This window comes from Mustela nivalis, assembly GCF_964662115.1.
Source record: "Mustela nivalis genome assembly, chromosome: 3".
In the NCBI taxonomy this organism is placed as follows: domain Eukaryota; kingdom Metazoa; phylum Chordata; class Mammalia; order Carnivora; family Mustelidae; genus Mustela; species Mustela nivalis.
This window is the reverse complement of record NC_139022.1, coordinates 8,082,951-8,107,505: the sequence shown is the minus strand read 5'-3', so window position 1 is coordinate 8,107,505 and position 24,555 is coordinate 8,082,951. Positions and strand designations below refer to the sequence as shown.

At 34.8% G+C, this 24,555-nt stretch overlaps 1 protein-coding gene across 1 annotated transcript; it reads left to right on the top strand.

Annotated features, from left to right (window-relative positions):
- Positions 1–14,820: 14,820 nt before the first annotated feature.
- Positions 14,821–15,753, top strand: LOC309861962 (olfactory receptor 2G2-like; the record flags this gene model as incomplete). Its single annotated transcript, XM_082725229.1, has 1 exon — positions 14,821–15,753. The coding sequence occupies one exon, from the start codon at positions 14,821–14,823 to the stop codon at positions 15,751–15,753; it is 933 nt and encodes a 310-aa protein (XP_082581355.1).
- Positions 15,754–24,555: the final 8,802 nt, after the last annotated feature.

Genomic DNA, 24,555 nt, shown 5'->3' with positions numbered 1-24,555 from the left:
GGCAAATCTGTTTTTACAGCCCTTGTTTCAAAATCTGTTTGTCTGCTATAAACATTTCCCAACTTTCATTTGTTTTTCATTTGTATGGAGTATCTTCCACTCTAAGGCTCTTATAAACAGCATCTTTTTTTTTTTTAATCCCATTTAGCCACTATTTGTCTTTCTAAAGTCCAATTTACTCCATTTACATTTAAATCAGTAATAAGTCTGTACTTACTGCCTTTTTGTTAATTGTTTTCTGTTTTTTTTTTTTTGTTTTTTTTTTTTAGTTTCTAACTCTTGTTTTATTCTTCTGCTCTCTCTTTGTGATTTGATATTTTTATTTAGTGGTATATTTAGAGTCCTTTCTATCTTTTAGGATTTTGCTTCGATGTTACAAGTCTTACCTATAACAACTTGTATGTATAACAGACTACATAAGTTAATAACAACAAAAATTTGAATATATTCTGAATCTATATTTGGTTTATTCCTCCACATTTTTTTTGTTTTTTTTATGTTACACTTTACATCTTTTTACCTTGCATATTTCTTGACAAAGTATGTAGTTCTAGTTATTCTTGCTACATTTTTTCATTTAAACTTTATTCTAGACTTACAAGTGATTAATTTTTTGTTACAAATTATCATCCTTCTTTCAGCTTAAATAGTCTGTATATGATTTATTGTAAGGCCAGTCTAATGGTGATAATTTTTTCCACTTTTGCCTGAAGATACTTTTTATATCTCCTTCAATTCTGAAGGACAACATTTCTGGATAGAGTATTTTTTGTTGGAAATTTTTCTTTTTTTCCTTGCACTTTGAAAATATTATGCTACTCTTTGGGGAGCATGTCAAGTTTCTGCTTATAAGTCAACCTATAGTCTTCTGGGGTTTTTCTTACCACAAATTATTTTTCTCTTGCTGTTTTTAAGATTCTCGGCCTTTAACTCTTGTCAATTTAAGCACAATGGTTTTGTGAGAGCCTTTTTGGGTTTATATTATTTAGAACTCTGAACTTCCTGAATCTGGATGTTAGTTTCCTTCCTCACATTGGGAAGTTTAAGATATTATTTCTTCAAATAAGTTTTCTGCTGATTTTGTCTTTCTCTTTCCTTCTTGGAATCCTATAAAGTAAATGTTGGCTTGCTTCATGTTGTTCCATAAATCCTTTAAGCTATTTTAACTCTTTCTTAATTTTATTTTCTCTTTCTTCTCTGATTGAATGAGTTCCACTGCCATGTTTTCAAACTCATTACTCTTTTCTTCTGCTTCATCTAGACTGCTTTTGAAACCGTTTATTGTATTCTTTCAGTGCAGTTATTCTATACTTCAACTTTATGATTTCTGTTTGGTACTTCTTCATATTCTCTATCTCTTTATTGAAATTCTCACTTTGTCTTGAATCGAATTTTTCAGTTCATTGAATCAAAGGGATTGTTCATCTGGCCTCTAAGCATCTTTATTAACTCCCTTATCACATTAATTAGTTATCTCCATTTCATTAAGGTATTTTCTGAGGTTTTTAAGGTCATTTTTGGGGAACCTATTTTTTAATATTGTTTTTCATTTTTATTTAATATCTGTGTCTGTTTCTGTGTGCTAGATAAAGCAGCCCTTTTCTGTAGTCTTATGAGGAATGGCCTCATGTAGAAGGTGAATCTTATTATTCAACCTTGCCCTAACTTTGGTTGTCTCTCAAACCACTGTAATTGTCCAAGCAGTTTACTTTGATTTACTGGCTCTCAGTAGCTGGGGATATGCCAAGACTATTCAGTGTGCCAAAGGAGAGAATCTCAGTGAGAACCTTGCTTCAGGTTAACTGAAAACTGCACCCTCATGCATTACCTTTTAAGGTATGCAAATATTCTTTCAAAGAAAGACTTAAGAGGGATGTTTTCCTCTCTCTTCTGCACTAATTCCGGAGGTGTTAGCCAGTTATGAACTGTTTATTTGTTTGCTACGATCTTGTTAAACATGTGAACACAGGCCCCACTGACCATCTATAGCAGGCTATTAAGGAATGTGTTCTCTGGGAGGCACCCACAAAAATTGTGTCACCCACTGTCCACACAAACTCCTTTCTTGAAGACACTGGTAACCTGAGGCAGAGCAGAAAGAGAACATGAAGATGGTGTCTGCTGGCCTACCCAGTTTCTGGATGTGTGTTTAATTAATGTATGTTTAATCCCTAGATGTGTGTTTAATTAGAAGCCTCCTGCTTAAACTACAGCTATGAAGGTAAGTTAATAGGCCTCTTTCTTAGGAAGACCCCATTTCTGTCTGCTGCCTCTGTGCTGTGCTCTGAGGTAGTAGCTGGTTAAGATGTGCTATTCTGTTTGTTTCAGTCTTGAGGGACCATAAACAAAAGCCTCATTGGCCACTAGAGTCAGGCAACCAATGGGTACTCCTTGGGTGTCAGCTGCAGACACTAGGACTCTGGAATGTTTATAAGCTTCTTTCTGCGAGATACTGGTACCCTGTAGTGAGGCAGAAGAAGAATGTGAAGATGGTACCTGTCCTCCAAAGTCTCTGGAGAGGATTACCCTTGGCCCTTAGATGTGTACTTAATTAGAAACCTATCTCTCTGGCCACAACTATGAACCACATGTGACCTGGAGCAAGACAGAGAGAAAGTATGAACATGGTGTCTGTTGGGCTTTGCAGTCTTTAGAAAATATTTCAGTTGGTCTCTAGATATGTGTTAAATTAGATGCTTGTCTGTTATGCCGATACTTTTGAGAAAAGCAGAGTCCCATTCATAGGAAAACTACATGCAGCTGCCTCTGTGCTGTGTCCTGAGAGGTTGGCCAGGGTGAGTTGGCTACAATCCTTTAAGAAATGCTTCTCTGTTTACTAAAACCTTGTGGATCTCATGGATGCAAAGCCTGTTGGCTTTCAAAGGTAGATGATTTAGAAGTCCATCTTTTGGATGCAGGTCTTAAAATTTGGGGTGTCTGATGTGGGGTAAAAACACTTCATTCATCAGGAAAAACCTAGATGTTTTGAATTTCACCCCAGCTGTGGGTCACCAGGGCAAGGGTGAGATTTATGACTTTGTTTCATCCTTTCCTACCATCTTCGATGTGAGTTTTCTTTCTTTTGCCCAATGCATAAGCATCACTTAACTAGTTCTTAGATTTTTATTAGAGGGTATTGTTTCATATGTAGTGACAGATTTGGTATGTCTGTGGGAGGAGGTGAGTTCAGGACCTTCTTAATTTTCATCTTGAATCAGAGCTCCTATCCCTTCAACTTTTGATAGACAACTGGCTTTTCCAATTTTTAATAGTTTTGAACAATCCTGCTACAAATGTGTCCATGTGTATTCTTATGCATATGTGGCCATATTTTTCTAGGACTCTAAGATATAGAATTCCTAGGCAATCATGTTTACCAATGTTCAACTATACTAGAAAATGCCTAAAAAATTCCTAAATGGTCATAGTAAGTCTCAACATCATTATATCACATTTTTGATGGATGCTCCACATTGTTCTCTGCCCCTCCTGTTGTCAATCTTTTAAATTTTTGTAAATATTATAGATAGATGTGCAATGAAACCATGTTCTTATTTTAAATTATATTTCCCTTGAAAACCTTTATTTTATTGATTGGTTACTTTTCCAAAGTACACATTTAATTATTTGGAACATATTTCCATGGATTTTATGTTTGTATTGATTTCTAGGATGTGTTTTTGTATGCTGGATACAAGTCATTTGTTGTATATTTATTTTATAAATATCAAGTCAAATAGCGTTCCTTTAACTTTTTTAATGAGCAGAATTTCTTGATTATTCTGTCATTAAATGTCTCAATCTCATTATTTTTTTAAAATCTTACTTAATAAATAAAATGTAATAATAAATTCTAGCATCTGTTGTATTTATTACATTTTCTCTCAGATTTATAGCTATATAGGATATTTTAGGCATTCTATTGATAGCCGTGCAATTTTATTTTTATGGAGGTAAAATATACAAAATAAAATTTTTGAGATAAAGTATATATAAATAAGAAATGTGCATTTATAAGTGTATAATTTAGTGATACTAAAAACAATTACAATGTAGTTCAACCATTATCTCCATCCATTTCCAGACTTTTTCATCATTCCAAACAAACTTTTTAGCAACTTTATTTTTATTTATATATCCAATGGGACTAGAACTATTTATTCAAAGGAGAAAAAAAAATCACTTACTGATCTCCACTGTGCACTTGTAACATATCATAGATGCATGTTGTTGTATCTAAGTTTTTTCTTCCTTCTGTTGATCTATTTAGTTATCAGTGCTCTTATATTGCAAACTCTTGATTACTATTTTAAGAGGCCTTAGTAATATGGTAGAATGAATTTTTTGTGAATGAACTGTTTTGTGTTTTCAAAAATTTCTTGACTTTTTCCATCTTACTAAATTCCCATATAACTTTTAAAATTACCTTGTCAGGGCACCTGGGTGGCTCAGTGGGTTAAGCTGCTGCCTTCGGCTCAGGTCATGATCTCAGGGTCCTGGGATCGAGTCCTGTATAGGGCTCTCTGCTCAGCAGGGAGCCTGCTTCCTCCTCTCTCTCTGCCTTCCTCTCTGTCTACTTGTGATCTCTCTCTGTCGAATAAATAAATAAAATCTTAAAAAAATAAATAAAATAAAATTACCTTGTCATGTGTCAATAAAACTTGCTTATTTTATATTAAATCTAATTTTTTTTCCCTTCTCCTTGAGCTTTTAGATTAAAATTTTAAAATGCCTTAATTACTGTCATGGAAAGTGGCTGATAAATTTATTATCTTAATCTGTCATGTTTTCCTATAGTCCTGTGTATTTATCTACATTTCTGTACATACACTATCTTTCTGGTCCCCCTATCCCTGATCTTGCAAAGCTACTTGCAGAACACTAATATATTTTTTCTGAGATTTTCTCTACTCTTTATATTTTTCTTGCATGGTTCCTTACTTTGTTTCCTCGCATCTTTCAATTGCTGCTTTTTTCAAACTCAGAGTGAAAATTCCTATTTCAGATAACTCTTTTGTCTTTTTAGAGTCTAGATTAAATTTGTGTTCTTTTTTTTTACATGATAATATGACACTGTATTGACTTTCTACAATAGACATAATCTTTCTTCTGCTATCCCATGATAAGCCTGAGAGCATGTTCATTGCTACATATTCATTTTTTGGTACAGAGGCTAAAATGTAGATACTCAAGAAATAACCATGGAATGAAATCTTGCTTAATAACTCCTGAATCAGTTTCATTCATTTACTACTCAATTTAATTCAGTATGCATTTATTACTATAGAAAATTTAAAAGATTAGTAAGACATGATACCTGTCTTTAATAACATAAAGTATATATGATTATTAAGTATCATATGCTTACATAAAATTATTTCAAATGTGAAGTAAATTTTGATAGAAATTATGCAAGTACAGAAAGGTAAATTAAAATGATTATCCCATTTAAGAGTATTTTTTGCACAACTGCTATGTGTCAGACAGTCAATTAAATGCTAGTGCATTTTTTTTACAATTGTTAAGACACCATCTCAAAGTTTGGAATCTAGGATCATAGCCAGAATAAAAAAAAAAAAACAGGTTGGACAATTTTCTAATTGTTTTAGATGCTCTTAAAAAAATAAAGAGCATGACAAAAAAGAGATTTGTTTCAGATTGGTACTATGGAAAAAGTATGTAAGGAATAAAGTGTGAGGAATAGGTAGACTGAGAAAAACATTTTTTGTGTTAAGGGCAGTTAAAAATGTTCCAAAATAAGGAACAAATTAAAATGTGAGAAATGTAAAACAAAACAAAGAAATACAAATCACAGACAAATGGAGTTGAATAAGCAAGCTAAGACAAATCATGCTGGGCCATATATTGTGTTCAGATGTATCCATAATTGTCCCCTTTTTATTTGTTAAATGATTTTTTTTTCTATAGAAATATGAAGTCTTATTGGTTATTTGCATTGTTTCCCATTAGTATGTTTATTAATGTTGCTTTGGGAAGGCAAACCATAAGAGACTTTTGACAATAGAGAACAAACTGAGGTCTGCTGGAAGAGAAGTAGGTGGCAGGTGGGGATAGGTTAAATAGGTGATAGGTATTAAAGTAATCTCCTATTATGTTGAGCAATAGGAGTTGTATAGAAATGGTGAATCACTAAATTCTACACCTGAAACCAATAGTCTCCTATATGTTAACTAACTAGAAGTTAAACAAAAAAAATAAAAGAAGAAGAAGATTTTATTTCTTTAGGTGAGAGAGAGAGTGAAAGAGAGCATACAAGCACAGAGGGAGAGAGAGAAACAGACTCCCCACTAAGCAGAGAGTCTGATGTGGGGCTCAATCCCTGGACCTCAAGGTCATGACCTAAACTAAAGGCATATGCCTAACTGGCTGAGCCATCCAGGCACTACACCTAACTAGAATTTAAATAAAAAGTTGAAACAACAACAACAAAAGTAAAAAACAAAAACAAAAAGCAACAAACAAACAAAAATCCCTTTGGGATATTTTATAATCTAATGAGAAATCATTAAATGAAATGTTAACATGGCAAGAAGGACAGAGGGCTCATTGGCTAGCTGGCTGGCTGGGTGCATGCAAGACTGCCTGTGTTCAAATTGTTTTGAGCACTTCCAGAAATACTATTGAAATTTCCTAGGCTGTAATGGTAGCTGGTACCCAGAAGACCAACCCATGACCTCTCTCTAGAGTATGCAAGAATCCACACTTCAGGGAAATTAGAATTTTCAGAATAAATTACATTTATCCTCTGAACACCAAGGAAGAAGAATGCCATTACCTACTACAAGTGTTGTACTGCTCTGAAGATGGATTATTCTAAAAGTAGCATTTTTTTTTTTTGGAAATTCTTCAAAATTAGGTATTATGTCATCTAAAAGGATAGCTTTTAAGTATGGTTTTTAGAATTTTTCTGGTTGGACTACTGTGCTGACTAAAGGGAAATGTTCATGTTTTTAGAGTTGGAAAACGTGAGGGAGTTCATTAAATCACAACCAAATTATGATCATTACTTTATTGCTTCAGAGACATCTTTCTAAAGCATTTGCAGAATCTCCATTTGTGACCCATAAATTTATATATAATGGGTAGTTCATTGAGTTACAATAACTTTGCAGTTTTAAAAATGAAATGATTTTAGTTTTTCTTTAAAGCATATGCAGAAATTGTTTTCATTTTCATTTTCATTTTCTTTTTCCAGAGTTGAAAACAGAAGCATATAGAGTTGAAACTAGGAGTCTAAGAATCTACAGTGAGTTGGTGGCAGATTGTTTGGACTCATGTTGCCATGGAGCAGAGAAAAGGTAACTGGGTAATGCATTTCCAATGGAAAAATGCCAGCAGGTTTGTGAGAGACTGCCTACTGCCTGGCTTCCAAAGTCCCATTCCCTTGGTAAACTTATGAAAATATAAAGTCATCTCTTATGTTTTGTGGGCTTAAAACACTGTATTTTATTGATTGATTAATTTAGATTTTATTTGAGAGAGAGAGATAGTGACAGAGAGCCTGATGCAGGGCTCCATCCCAGGACTGTAGGATCATGACCTTAACCCAAGGCAGACACTCAACTGACTGAGCCACCCAGGTGCTCCAAAACACTGTATTTTAAAATGCATGTCCTTTTTAGTAATGTATACCATTTAGATGAGATAGTAGCAAAGATTCCCTCTGCCCTGGGGAATGCTTTGATTTGGGTTCTGATAGGAATTAAATTTTTTTTTGAGGTTTTTTATTTTGTTTATGTTTTTAGTTTTTATTAAGTTCCAGTTAGTTAATGTACACTGTAATATTAGTTTCAGGTGTAGAATTTAGTCATTCTACAGTTATGTACAGCACACAGTGCTCATCACAACAAGTGCCCTCCCTAATGCCGATTACCCATTTAACCCATCTCCCCACGCACCTCTGTTCTGGTGACCATCAGCTTGAAGAATTAAATTTTTATAACTCAGTCCTTGCACAGTTCAATTGTATTCCCTATTCTTTTTTTCTACTTCAGAAAAGAAAGGGGGTGGTGGTCCAAAAAAAAAAAAAAAAAAGAAAAAGAAAAGAAAAAGAAAGAAAAGAAAAGAAAAAGAAAACTAGTTACTAAGATTAGACCAAATGTTTCTTGCAGGAATAATGAGAGTCTCCTATCACAGCAGCTATGAGCTTCACACTGGGAAGCTCAGAGAAACAATTAGACATGAAGTCATTTATCATTAAGTTTCAAGAGTGACTTTGCTGATTTTTTCCAATACCACTTTCTCCCATAAGTAATGTTTAAGTGTTTTGCAAAATCTAACCAGATTAACCCATTATATATTCATTTGAGTAAAATATGCTTAAATATTGTGATTTAGGGTCCATTGTGTGGAACAACAGAAATATTTTCTGGACTGCCACCCCTCTCCAAGCATTGTCCTATGATGCACACTTCTGAACCTAAAGACACCACCTTGAGATTAAACCCTAAACATAGGCCTTATTCATGCCAGAATTCTTCAGCTGATTAGGCAAGTATCTTCAGCTCCAGAAGATGCAAAGTATCATATCTGCCAGTTATCTCGAGATTATATTTCTTATGCCTTTAATTCCTTTTCTACCGTCACTGGCCTTTTCCATATATTCTTTTATAATCTTTCTTTCTCTGTGTAACCCAAAGCAGCACATCTGGGTATGCATATTTAAAATGAGAATTGCTACATTACCAAGGAGACATTGTGTCCTGTCTGCAATCTTGTGGTATAAATGAAAAGTGTTTAAACATGAAATATCTGAGAGTTCTCTAAGTGACCAGCACAACCTTGGAAGCTCAAAGCTGTAATTCAAATCAGAACTATCATTCACTAAAATAAATAGCTTACAAGGAAGTAAAGCACTCTGAATAGCATGACAAAGAGATGATTTAGAAGTTACTGGTTCTTGCCCAGCATTTATAAGCATGTCCATTTCTTCCATCTCAGCAGGAATCCAGGAGGCCAGAACAGTGCAAGGGGCTTGGGAATGCAATCACCTGGGCTCAGATTCTGGCTTTGCCTATAAAGTCAACTTCACTCAGAGTCTCTCAGAGTCTTAGTTTCCTTATCTGTGTTGATAGGAATAGTAATACCCCCACTTTCATTGTGGAGAGATTCAGTGGCTTCATAGAAGATAGGTCCTTGGAGAAGAATCTGAGGTGAAGAGTAAGCCCTCTGTAAGTGTGCCTAATACCACGATCACCAGGAGTTCAGGGCCAGACTGTTGACTCTCAATGCAGATGCTCAGATATTTATCATTCTTCATGACAACATGTCTTAAGTGCTTGCAGAAACCAATGTTACTATCATTGCTTTACATAGGGAGATACTTAGTTTTAGGGATATGAAATCCTTTCCCATAGTTAGTGAGGGTGTTCAGTAATCAACCTTAGCATAGATTCATGGCTCATCATCCATCTAGTGAATCCCTGGGAAGCAGCACAGATTGTAGTCCCAGCATTCTCTCAGGATAAATACAGCATTAACAGTCCAGAACACCTTTCTTCTGTTCCAAAAGAAATGTAAAAACTGATGGAAACTTCCTGCAGCAAAGCATGGAAACTGCATTGTTATGCAGAGGGAAAGTGTTCAGCACTGTGAGATGCACCAATGGGTTGCTTCTTTTAAATTTAAATTCAATTAGCAAACATTTGGTACATCATTAATTTTTGATGAATTCATTGACTCATTAGGCATATAACATGCAGTGCTGGCTTTATTTCTGAGTGCCTGATTTGCAGTCAGACTTGAATGTCTGCCCTGGAGGTTCTCTCTATGCCTCAGACTTCAGAGGGATATGCTACTGACTGCTTCCCTCAGACACAGACCAGGCTGTCCCTTCGCCTTTAAGTCACTTTCCAAATGGTTATGGGTTGTACCCAATTGGTAGCACTCCCCAGGATAAACTCACATGTTCTTCCAGCAAGGAGAAAAATGTAACAGGGTATTTGAGTTAGGTAGGGAATGCCGACAAACATTGATGTACACAGCTGATAAAAACTATTAATGTGAGCTTTCAAGTTATGATATCTTGAAGAACCCTAAAAAGTTTAAGAACTGCATAAATTATGGTTTAATTTCTCAGAAATGCATCATATATTCTCTCTGTACTGCTATTGATGATACCTGTTAAACCATTGCTACATTTTTATTGTTTGCCTTATGTCTAGTACCTTTCCCCCCCTAATTTTACTCTCCTTCCTGCATACTTCTTTACTGGTTGTGTGTGACTATGGTGCAGGGAGCATTCATAGAGATGACCTGAGGCTGTTTTACACCTAATGACTTTCCTACTAGAACGTCTGAAGAGTGACATCCTTGGCTAATATTTTATTTACATGTGGTTGGAAGAGCTAGACGTTCATATTGGTAGATAAACAGAAAACCCACTCAGAATTCTCGTATCAGAATGTCCTGTTCAAAAGCAGCAATGAGATGCATTTATTTTTAGAAAAAGACATACACTGGGTCAGAGATAGTGGGAAATGAAACTGGAAGTCAGTAGTCCCTATACCCTTATAATTCCCATCCTGCTATTTCAGATCCCTTTAGTCTCACTCAGCCACTGATGTCTTTAAACTCATTTCATAACATTCCTTTTGGTAAAGTTTTCCATATAGTTTTTATTGTAAAATGTTGTTTGGATTTCTAGTTCTAAAGAGCATGGCCTAAGATCAATCTTAGTTGATGTTAGTCTTCCCTTTTTCCTTTCCATCCCTTAAAATCTCAGTTCCAGCAGCACACACAACCTCCATGAGTGATGGAAGATGATGCCCAATTATTTTAAGACTTTGCATCATCTGTAAGACTGATTTTTCCTCCTGGGACAACCTTGTCCAACTCAAGAACACTTCATAATCTTAAAAACTCAAATTTGTTTTCTGAGACCCTTCTTTCATCTCCTTTCTCTCTTCTATTAGTCATTATAGAATGGAATAAGATTTGCCATTTAGTTGCACTTAAAACTTACTATTGTGCTTATATTTTTTAAGTTTCCTTCTGTTTTAGATAGTCAAGAAGGTTCTTGATAGCAAAATTAATGCCTTTTTATTTTGTTTTTAGAGAGTGTGCATGAGCAGGGGGAGGGGCAGAGGGAGAGGGAGAAACCCAAGCAGGCTCCACACTGGGTGTGGAACCTCATGTAGGGCTTCAGTCCCATGACCTGAGCTGAAATCAAGTCTGAATGCTTAACTGACTGAGCTATCCAGGCATCCCAAAATTCATGCCCTTCTAATTTCATATGTCTGATACCCAGCATAGGTCCTGGAACACTGTATGCATCCAGTAAATACTGATGGATACCTTAATTGACAAAATGTCCAATGGCAAATAGTTAAGTTATAATGATCCATCTAATATCTATAATGTACCTTAAAACTTGTTGTTGAAAAAATGAAAAAAAAATGTCCTCTTTGTGTGTATGGCTGAATAGAGCAGTGTAGGACAATCACATATAATTTTGCATACATATATATGTATATATAAATTATATATAAATACATTTGACAGTGATGAAAAAGTAAGGAAGTCCTTAACCTAAATGTATTATTTTATTTTATCCTTATATTCTCTATTTTAACCCTTTTTCTTTAGCTATTTCCAAAGTTTTATTTCTCTACATCTATTATCTGTTATTTTTATCATTTATTTATCATGTATTATGTATTCATTACATTTATTTTAATGTAATATAATGTACATATGGCTATATATTAATATGTGTTCAAGTAAAATATGTGCACGACTGTATATCATATATTTTTATAGATATTTTATTTTTATCATGGATTTACTATATATTATAGTATAATATATTTTATATATTATACTATAATATATTTTATATATTATATTATTAATTGTATATTGTATTTTTAATAAAATCTATGATAAAGATAAAAGATCAGTATTCGTGTTGGAAGATAAAAGACATATAATGAAATAAGTGATAAAATCTTCATTTTTATTTTTATTTATTTAGACAATACACACATATTATTTCACAGTCATTTTTTGGGGACTGTGCTGAATTAAAGGTCATCAAAATAAGTGAGATATAGCATTCAATATCTTTTAATTCTACAATGTATATAGAAATACCTACAGTGATGTGGAAATGAACTGTAAAAGGTGACTTTTCTATAAAGATTCCCAGAATCTTTGTTATTTGAACCAAGTCTTAAAGGATGCAGAAAAATGTCTGAGCAGATTCCATGAGTGAATACTATGAAAATCACAGCCAATGACAGAACCTGATAATGGAAGACCATACTCTGAGTTTGGAGAACTGGAAATATTTCCTTCTGTGGCAGGGAAGGAGGCATCAAAACCTGGGAAGGTAGGTTTAGGCAAATATTGACGGGCTTATAAGCTATAGAAAGGACTTACATTTAATATCCTGATCCACACACTGAATACACTGTTTATTTATGCATGCTCAACTCTCGCCCAGGTATTGTAGAGCTGCCATCTCCTACAGTCCTATAAATTGTAACTATTTATCATCTCCATGTCACAGACAGACAAACCAAAGCTCAGCAGTATCTACTTATTTACTCCAGGTGCACAACCAAAAGGTGGAGGGCCAGGAATTAAACCTAAGCTTTTTCTGTTACCAAAGTCCTTGATTTTTCATAATGCTCTATAGAATTCCATCAGCATGGGGAGTGGCAATGATTGCATGTGTATCTAAACACAATAAATACGGCTTCAGTTGTGTTCCGGTGGAAGGATACTAGTTTTAAGTTCATTTCATACCATAAAAGACAAAATTTTTAAAACCTGAACTGAGCTGGCAAACTTGGTGGTATAAAGAAATATAATCAGTAAAAATTTAAAATCTCAATAGGATGTTGAAACCTAACTTCAGAGTAAAGACTTAGGACCTTAATGAACTTGAAGAACTCCTTTCAACTGTATTTGCTTTTTAAAAAATCATGATTTTTATTAACATGCAATGTATTGTTTGCCCCAGGGGTACAGGTCTGTGAATTGTCAGGCTTACACACTTCACAGCACTCACTATATCGCATACCTTCCCCAATGTCCATAACCCAACCGCCCTAGATTGTGATTATTTGACTGGGAATAGTCCTTATGTTAATTGAGCTTCCCTAATTATGTTTTTATGCAATTTTTGTGGTTATATAAGATATATATGACTTATGTGTTTTTATAGAGTCTAAATTGTGAGGGGTATCAAATGAGTAGCTGCTACCAATGCGTCACAGCTTAAGTGAGACTCTAGGTCCAAGTCTTTATACCAAGGAGAACATCAAAACAATGGTCATCAATCCTATTCTAGGACTCTGTAGAAATTATCAGTCTGATTCTTCCTGGCATCACCAAGTGAGTTGGGACTGAACAAATGCAGGCTGTTCTTAATTACTAGATCTCCCTTTTTCATCATATGTAAAACTTTAATAATTTAACTTCTTCCTATTCATTTGTCTTATATCCCATTAGTAGTTAAATCTTGATTGTCATTTAACTGTGCAGCATTTCTTGCATTCTATTTACATTACCTTTATTCTATTCTAAATTTGTAACATGGTGTTATTCACTGTTACATTGCCTGCCTACATAGTTTCTGGACTAGAGGGTCTTCTTTTTCAAAATCTTCTATATTGTTTCTTTTTTTCTCCCAAGTTTTTATTTAAATTCTGGCTAGTTAACAGATAGTGTAATATTAGCTTCAGGTTTAGGATTTAGTAATTCAACACTTCCATACAACACTCAGTGCTCATCATGAAAGGCGCACTCCTTAATCCCCATCACCTATTTTACCCATCCCGCTCCCCTCCATCTCTTTAGCTACCGCTCCCAAATCTATATTGTGTAGCCATATTTATCTGAAAAGAACAATTCAAATAATACAAAAACTCTCCTAACAAGAACCTCTGCTATCCAAATAATGCTTACTGATGTCATTGAAAAAGTGTGGGGTGCCTGCATAGCTCAGTCGGTTAAAACCTCTGCCTTTGGCTCAGGTCATGATCCCAGGGTCCTGGTTTGAGCCCCACATCAGGCTCTCTGCTCAGCAAGGAGCCTGCTTCCCTTCCTCTCTCTGCCTACTTCTGATCTCTGTCTGACAAATAAATAAAATTTCAAAGAAAAGAAAAAGTGACTCAAATTTACCTTGTAAATATCATATTCTATTATATACCATAGCCAGTGTATGCAATAATCACACCATAAATTTAGTTCCTTTCTTTTTAATGACACTCTATAGTGTACTCTCCATTTCTATACTTATTTCTTAACATTGTGCAATTCTATCATTTTTGATTCCTCTCATTTTTAAGAATAAGATGTAACCTAATCCTTGAACTTAATCTCAACATTCCCTCTATAGATTCTTCTCCCTGCTCTGTACTCTCATACCACATTGCTGACCCTGGTGATGTCTTGTTCATTCTGACATGTTCATTATGTTCCTCCCTAATTTGTCCACCTATATGATAGATTCTGAGAATGAAGTATGGTATTTGCAATTCCCATATTTCCTACACAATTCCATTGCCTTTATACTGAAAAAAAAATGTATTGACAAAACAGTGGGGTAAACCTGATTTTTGATTTATTTTAACTTGTTTTGCCCTCAAGGTAGATGGAAAACCTATGATCAACACACCAAGTATGCCACTTCGTGGGATAATCAATGGCATCTCATTTGGTATTCTCTTTACCTACATCCAAAGTCTTATTTTTCAATCTTAGATCTTAATTATAAAGGAATTTACATAAAATCCTTGCAGTTTCTGTTTAATGTGACTTTATCACTCTGGAGTTAATAATCAAAGAGTAATGTGGTGGACTAATGATAGCACACTCCCTGGGTTCATTTTGGTAGGCTTCTCTGACCGGCCTCAGTTAGAGCTGGTTCTCTTTGGGATAATTTTTTTTCTTTACCTGATGACACTCCTAGGCAATACCACTATCATCCTAATATCCCTCTTGGACTCTAAACTGCACACTCCCATGTACTTTTTTCTTTCCCATCTCTCCTTCCTCGACCTCTGCTTCACCAGCAGCATTATTCCTCAGCTTCTAGTCAACCTGGGTGGTTCAGATAAGTCCATCACTTATGGTGGCTGTGTGGTTCAGCTCTATGTCTCTCTTGCCCTGGGGTCCACAGAGTGTGTCCTCCTGGCTGTGATGTCCTATGATCGCTACATTGCCATCTGCCATCCTCTACATTATGCCTTTTCCATGCGCCCTGCACTCTGTCACATCCTGGCATCTGTGGCGTGGCTCAGTGGGGTGGTCACCACCCTCATACAGTCCACTCTCACCCTGCAGCTGCCTTTCTGTGGGCATCGCCAAGTGGATCATTTTTTCTGTGAGGTCCCTGTGCTCATCAAGTTGGCTTGTGTGGACACCACTTTCAACCAGGCAGAGCTCTTCGTAGCTAGTGTTTTATTCCTGGTGGTGCCTTTGTCACTCATCCTGATCTCCTATTGGCGCATTGCCCTAGCAGTTCTGAAGATCAAGTCAGCCATCGGACGGCACAAAGCATTTGGGACCTGCTCCTCCCACCTGATGGTTGTCATAATCTTCTATGGAACCATCATCTTCATGTATCTGCAGCCAGCCAAGAGTAGATCAAAGGACCAGGGAAAGTTTGTTTCCCTCTTTTACACTGTGGTGACCCCCATACTTAACCCCCTCATCTACACCCTGAGAAACAAGGAAGTGAAGGCAGCACTGAAAAAAATTCTTGGGAGAATTTTGACTTAGTGAAACGTGATTTTCAAGAATTTTTTAGGAGGCAGTTATTATGACTGATTAATTTAATGGATGATGACTCAGTAAATTATTTGATTATGTTCATAAACCCATAATGGGTTTCGTTAGAAAAAAATTAATAGTACTTGAATTTCTGAGTTGGACAAACCTGAGTTTGAATGCTCATTTCATGACATAATAGCTGTTGACTTGAACAATTTGCATAACATTTATACCATCTATGAACTGGAAAGTGTAATATTGAACAACCCAAATTAAAATTAGATCACTATCCTAAGCATCTGACTTTAAATAAGGTTTATTCATAAAGTCTGTTGTATTTAATAGACAGATGGGTATTATTATGCCTTATTTTGCAGAGATCAAGATATTTTAACTATTTGCTCAAAACAGAAAGAAGAAATGTTAAACTCCAGTGGTATTGCTCTTTCAACAAACTGTGGATTATTGGACCCTGAAGTTGGGGTCAAGTCTCCATCACACACTGAGCTCATTTCTATTCCAGTATTTTCCCTCCTGTTTGACAAGTTTCTGATTTTTTGTATTTCTCTCCTTAGTAAGTTTTTGAGAATGGCAACTACATTTTGACTTAATCATGATTAAAGTAGAATATATTTACAGGTGACCCCTGGATTTGTATTTTCTATCTATATTCTCATGTTCAGCTATGTGCTTTACTTCTCCACCTGAGTGTATTAAAACAATTTCAAAATGAGCACATGATAACTAAGTCAAAACTTTCTCTGCTTTTGGCCCTTTCTCACTATTCTCAATATCATGAAATGAAGCATGCACCAACCTAAATCCTGCCCTTTCTTTCACCAACTGTATGTAACCTATACACAATTCTGTAGATTTTACCTTTTAATTATCTCCCTAGTTTACTCACTTCTTTCCATTTTAATTTCCTGCTACTTGCATACTGCTGAAATGGATTCTTTACTAGATGAAGGGAGATTTATTTTATTGCTCACATCTTCCATTATACCCTCTATCTTACATTACTAGGTGCACACAATTTTAAATGCACTGTGGAACACATGCTTGTCCTATCTGCTTTAAAAAATGCAATTATTTGTCCAATAATTTTTGAGAAATTGAGAAAACAGATGTGAAGGAAACAGTATATGCTAGTGGTTCAATTCAGTTAATTGGTAGATTTTCACTATCTGATAGTATCTATTAACAAAATAAGTAATTAACGGGGGGAAAAGTCACTTTCATCAAGTTGGTTGCAAAAAATCAAATCTATCTCAAGCTATAAGCTTAATGGCTATGTGATTTTATTTTACTTGGATATTTGTTACTAAATTGATGTGGTTGCAAATCAACTTTATCTAAACAGTGGCACATCAACTTGAAAAAGGAAGAAAGAGTTTATATTGTTTTTTGCTAAGTTACAAATAAGTTAATATGTGTATAAGAAAGAAAAGAATTGGGCGCCTGGGTGGCTCAGTGGGTTGAGCTGCTGCCTTCAGCTTGGTCATGATCTCGGGGTCCTGGGATCAAGGCCCGCATTGGGCTCTCTGCTCAGCAGGGAGCCTGCTTCCCTCTCTCTCTCTCTGCCTGCCTCTCCATCTACTTGTGATTTCTCTCTGTCAAATAAATAAATAAATAATCTTTAAAAAAAAAAAAAGGAAAGAAAGAAAAGAATCCATGGGTGAATTTTAAAGGACTGACAGCTTATAACAGAAATCAAATAGTCTTCAAATGATACAATACACTTTAGATAACCAAGAGGCCATTTTATTTAAAATTATTAGAAGAGCCAGAGGATATATAGAATACAAAGATATGGTTGGAAATAGAATGTTTTTCTTTGTGCTCAGGAGTGCATGAACATCTCTGAACTCCAAGTAAACTGGGGCTTAATGATCTAGAAAAACATATGGTAAATGAAAAGATTTCTTAGGCAGAGTTTGGGAATTGTTGGATAAGCATGATCAGAGACTTAGATAACAAAGGAAAAATGGGGACTCTCCTATTTTGAGTAACAATAGAGCAACAGTTCTTTTTTATTTCTATAGGGCAATTAAAGTGTTTGAGTATAGATGCAATAAGTAAGAATAGAATTATTAACTTTTCTGCTCAAAATTGTAAAGGGACAGTTTACTAGAGTGAGAATAGAACAGTGCAATAATGTCTGGCATTTGGTGTCCCATTGGAGCTCAGTCCATAGACACCATGATATTGTGAGCTGGTTACTCAAGGGACTTACTCTTGAGTAATTTCTCTGAATTCTGTGATTACTGAAACATAGCATTTTTCTACTGCCTCTTGCATTACAATGGGATAATCAGGATGAATTTAATTGTTAATGTTTTGGAAAGTGTCAAGGTAAGCTCCTGATGTCTTAGTGAATGCTTACATGATAGGGGAAAATTATGACCGCAGGGCTCTTGTGTGTTCACCATGTCCCAGCATCCTCTCCTAAAGACATTTTAACGAGCTACACATTTTCCATAGAGGGAAGATGGTAAATCTCTAACCCTTCTGGGGACATGATTAGGTCACATCAACAGGACTTTTTTTTTTTTTTTCCTCTTTCCTAGCTTAAGCCACTTCCTCATCATAGAGGTAAGTCACTGGGTTTCTAAATTCCAAGTTCTTTTTCTTAGAAGTGGAGTCACTGAGGTTAGCTCACTTTCTTCTGACATGTTCCCAGGCAAGTCCTGACATCTAGTCTAGAAACCGTTTAATTTTTTTACCTTATTTGGCATGAACATTTCCATGTTGTACCACATAAGGCATGGATCAGGATTAACCACTTTTGGAGCTGTTGCAGAGAGATTCAGGGACCAGAGAGGTAGCTTTCAAGCCATTGTTTTACTTTGCAAGCATAACTGAGGGTCAGACTTCACCTGTGGTCCTAACTCTCAGCCATAGCTTCAACATTTTTGCATACCTTTCCAGACAGTGATAAGAGCTAGGTATCATCTTTGTGGGCATACTACTCTCTGGTTTATGGGGCAGTCAGTGACTGGAGTCTACAACAACTCAGACTCCTCTTTCCTTAGAATCTTACATGTGGTTCCCAGCTAGTCCTTTCTGGGTTCTTAACCAGAGGACACCTTTTTTATGTCCTCTCAAGACACAGGCAGCTGAAGATACTGCAGACAAGAAAGTAACTCCTGAGGCCAGAATGAATATTCTTGGCCTGAAATAGGTATATTTGCATTTATGGTTATGTTCTATGTTTTATGGCATGTAAATCAAACTGAAATTAAAGCAACTCAGAATCGTGAAGTCTGAATTTCAGACTAGTCTTTTCATGTTGCCTTTGACTATTCACAACCAGACAGGAAATATCTCATAAAATTCTTATTTTGTTCTCTCTTTTTTATACCCAATATTCCTTCTGCTCAAAGGCAGCAAAGACTGGGTTTAAATTGTTCATTCCTGATTCTTCTATATTCTTCAAACTGAAAAAAATAGTAATTCCCACTCAAATACTTTTGCATTTAATAAACATTTATGAAACATCTTACCAGGGTATGGTGACAATCTCATTGAATTAAAAGGGAATTGATTGAGGATATACATTATTTGCTCAACAAATTCATCTTAATTCTGACTACAAACAAATTATTGAAAAAATTGGCTCTGAAAGGAGATCGATATATGGCATGTATGTCCATTTACCACCCTCTTTGCTGCTTTGTCTACTTGCAGCCACAGTCTCCTGAACTGCTCTGGGGCTATCTTTGATTCTATAGACAATGAAGATGCTTGTATTTTATATCAGCACACTCCCTCCTTTCATGGCACATGTCATAATTATCTTGTTTTGAGAGAACATTTGAATTCAATTTTTTAAAAGAGTTTTAAATTAATAAATAATTTTAGAGAGAGTGGGGGAGGGGTAGAAGAAGAGAAGAAGACCAACTGCCTGCTGAGTGGGGAGCACGATGCCGGGGCAATCCCATGACCCCAAGAAGACAGCCTGAGGCCAAACCAAGAGCTGGTTGCTTAACCAGCTGAGCCACCCAGGTGCCTCTGAACTCATTTTTTTTTTTTAATTGAGAGGGAGAGAGATCCCAAGTAGGTAGAGAGACAGGCAGAGAGAGAGAGGGGGGAAGCAGGCTGCCTGCTGAGCAGAGAGCCCAATGTGGGACTTGATCCTAGAACCCTGAGATCATGACCTGAGCTGAAGGCAGAGGCTTAACTCACTGAGCCACCCAGGCACCCTGAACTCAATTTTTTAAAAAATTGCTTTTGAGTACAACTTTTCCTATATTAAAAAGTACATCTAGTTAGCTGACAATATTTGTGTCCTTTGGCCTAGATTTATTCTATTTGGATGAGAAAGTTGCTTTTAGTATGTTTAAAGTAAGTTCTTGCTTTGTGTTTTGTAGTTGGGTCTAAAAAAGGAATAAAAGGGGTGGGGGTGGGGTCTTCTAGAACAGAGTAGCAGGTTAAATAGTTCATAGCAACATTTAGAATACATGGGCTCATCATTACAATAGTATTTTCAACTCATGCCCTACAATCACACAGTGAAATAATGGAGGGCACAATATCCTCAAAGTGAAAATAATTCCACTTAGAGAAGGAGGTAAGATGTAGGAATTCACAAAATCCAGAGATCCATGTAGCATTTCTGATAGGGTCAGCCTAGAATAGCAGACTGGGAAAGTGACTCTAGAGCTGGAATCTGGTGAATAGGTTTTAAAGGAGAAAAAGCTCCAAGTGGGGGTGAGCGGCTATGGGGGTGTCCAGCACAAGCAGAGGGCATGGGCTTTATCAATGGTAATCAGATACGATCATCAGGCTGGACTCTGTGGGATATGGAAATACTCAGAAGTTTACTATATTCTAAGGCAGATAGATGAGTGGTATATCCAAAATAGCATCAGTTAGGATCATTTTATGTTCTGAGGTTGGTACTATTAGTGGTCTTTAAAAGTGGTGAGTGACTGTGGAGACACAGAAAGCATTATCTGCAAAGGTGTAGAGAACCCTGTCCCATGGGATGCTGCTTGTCACTATGGGTAGGGTCTAGACAAAGGGAATAAAAATGCTCATGTTAAAAGTCTTTTCAGTTGTCAAATGCAAAATTCAGCTTTATATTATAGTTTAGGGGCTAGGCTATAGTGTGTTTGAATGGCAAGGAAGACTAGTCTGCACAGAAAGGAGAAACAGAAGCATAATGGGGCATGGTCAGCATCTGGAGGGACTGGAAGGGAAGTTGGTTGGACTTTAAAAGAAACTTCTTCAATATTGGTAAAAGAGGCAATGACTAGCATAATTTATTTGGTTTCCAAATAGACAATCTCATTGTTTCCAATGTATCCCTGCATATTTAAGGAAATGTGTCTTTCTTTATAGATATTTTCTGCTTTAATTAAGAAAACAGCGATAGTATTTTATAATGAAGGTGTTTTACAGTTTTGTAAAAAATATATACAATTAGTTTACAATATAGCCTCTTAATTTGCATTTTATATGAAAATTATTAACTTATTAAACTGTTTCTGAAATATTTTTAAAAATTATCTTTTTACTTTTGTGTTACTATAATATGCTATCATTTATTCATTCATACTTTTGGGGGATGTTATATTAATATTCATGATTACTTTTGTTTATTATGCTATGTAAAATATTATCTTTATTTTTACTAGATTTTATTATCTGACATTTTTCTTATTTATTTTTTTTCATTTTATCTTATTTAAAGGAATTATTAAACATTCTGTTTATATTTTAATATTCAAATTAAAAAAAATTCATTTAATAATCCCCAATTGAAATTTTGGCACCCTCTTTCACTTAAATTTCTATTATATATTTAAGTTTCACAGCAATGAGTTAGAGAATATAATGAGAGAAATTTCTATTCTCCACATAATTGAGTTTTTCATTAAAACTTAACACCTGGTCAATAACACAAGCTTTATTGTATGTCCAGTGTGTTGTGTATTTTGTTTGTTTTATGGGAATTTAGTAGGGCTATGTCTCATTGTAGATTAACATAGAGTTATAAAGTAACTGTGAGAATTAGAACCTTAGCTTGCATGTTCACTTTCATAATGTTAAACTGTGAGTGTTTGATGTCAAAATTTACTAACATTGAAAATCTTATGATATATTATGTTTTTAACTCTTTCATGTCACCTTTTATTGTAACTCCCTCTTTCTCCTTTATTTCATTCTGGGCAAGTTACTCAGGCATATCTTTTACTCAGCTTTGTTTTCACTTCCTTAGTACAAATTAGGATGTAATTGCTCTGTATGTCCTAAATCATTTTCTACAGCCAGTTTACCTTTTAAAATCAACTGTTGTCTTGAATCATTTGTTTTAGTACCACCCGTGTCTTAAATTTCTTGAGTGTGAAGAACTACTGTTTGCTTCCCAAATATTTATACTGGTTTTTAGAAAAATTCTTCTGCAAGTGTATGCTCTTCATTGAACTTTTGTTTCTTGAAGGTCACACATTCTCCTTTTTGTCTTTGTCCTTGGTCTTGTTTTGTATTTTAGTTGTTTAGGCACAGTGTTTTTATATTTTTTAAATACCCACCTTTGGATGCACATACTGACCTAGGCTTATTGTTTCCCGAATAAACAGAATCATCTTTCTTTCTTTCTTTCTTTCTTTCTTTCTTTCTTTCTTTCTTTCTTTCTTTCTTTCTTCTTTCTTTCTTTCTTTCTTTCTTTTTTCCTTCCTTCCTTCCTTCCTTCCTTCCTTCCTTCCTTCCTTTCTTTCTTTCTTCCTTTCTTCTTCTTTTCTTCCCCTGGATGCTTTTTTGAGTTTTCCTCATTAAGCACATTTATTTGTAGTGAACATTGCTTAATATATATTAGATACACTTTTATATACTTTAAAACTGAGCCATGTTTTATTAGACTACTTGCTAAACATGATCTTTTTTCACTCCATCTTTTTAAAATAGGAAAAATATTTATTCATATTGGAACAATTACTATTTGTATTACACAAGTCAAAATAATAAAACAGTGAATGGCAAAATCTCATCTCTCTCCCAGAAGTCTACCACTCCTATAAGCCACTGCTCTGAAAAGCTTCCTGTGTACAGTGCCATCATTGGAAATAAAATAGCCTCTTAATTAATTGTTTCCAAGACAAGAGTCACATTTTGCATTCATACTTTGAGTTGATGACTAAAGTACACATGATTCCAGGAAAAAGAAATCTAAAACATATGGATAGGATTTCACTTCCTAAAAATAGATTATGGAGCCTGGAGTATCCTGAGTCTCTGAAAAAAGGAGTAGGCAAAACAAACAAACAAACAAACAAAAAAACAAACACCACGACCACCACCACCAACAAAAAACCCCTAAGAAATGAACATAATGAGAAGGAAGAAGAAAGGTAGTGTAGAGAATTAACTGGAGGAAGAAATAGACTTGTTAAATGTATATAATGCTCTCTCTCTCTCTCTCTCTATATATATATATATATAATACACTATATATCATACACTATATATAAAATACACTATAGTATTATATAATACTATATTATGTACACTATATAACGTATTAATACATTATATAATACATAACAATATATACTATATATTATATACACTATATAGTGTATATAATACATTTGTTAAGTATATGTATGCTTTTGACTGGGTCACATGAGCTCTCAGGACTTGATTTTTAAAGAAATGCCATTTAAAAAAATGTAATGACCATTACATCTGCTATATTTTTAAAAATATAAATTTATAAATGGCTTCCACTATTTTGGGTGATGAAAATGGTTTTATTTCCTCTTGATTGAAAATTGCTTAAAACAAACCTGTTTCTTTCCTTCTATTGAAATTAGTTGTATTTCCCATCTTTCTGTTAACTAGAAAGATGTTAATATAAAGAGGTAAATTTGATTGGATGGAAATGATGGTCTAATTTATTTCCTGCAGTAGATAATATTGCTTCCCTCAACACACACACAGTTTTATTGACATATAACTGATACACAAAAATCTTCACATATTTGAAGTATAGAGTTGATGAATCTGTAAATATATATGAACTATTCCCACAATCAAGGTAATAAATTACCTGCAAAAGTTTTCTAGTTTACTTGTGTCCTCGTGTGTGTGTGTGTGTGAGTGTGTGTGTGTGTGGTGTGGTAAAAATACTTAACATAATTAGCCCACTTAACACATTTTAATTGCATAATTAAATTTAATTGCATAATTGTATTGTTAAATTCAAGCAATATGTTGGACAGTAGTTTTCTAGAATTTATTCATTTGTATGACTGTAATTTTATAACCATTGAACAACTTCTTATTTTTCTCTCCTTCCATCCTCTGGCCAGCACACCATTTTATTTTTTATTTCTGTAGGTTTAATTTTTTATTTTCTGTAGGTTTTATTTCTGTTTTATATACCTCATGTAAGAGGAGTATTTTTCCTTCTGTGTCTGGCTTATTTGACTTAGCATAATGCCCTCAAAGTTTATCCATGTTGTGCATTGCAGGATTTCTTTTTTTAAAACTGAATAACATTACATTAATATCAAATGATATAATATTCATTAAGAGTGAGTAATAAATACCATATCTATTCACCCATAGATGGACACTTAAGTTGGCTGTTGTAAATAATGCTGTAATGAACACAAAAATAAAGACATTTCTTTGAGATCCTGATCTCAGTTCTTTTGGATATATACCAGAAATGGGATTGTTAGGTCATATGAAAGTTTTGTTTTTAATTTTTGAGGAATGTTGATTCTGTTTTTCATAATGACTGTACCATTTTTTCAAAATTTATTTTCAGTGTAAAAATATTCATACTTTTTGCACCAC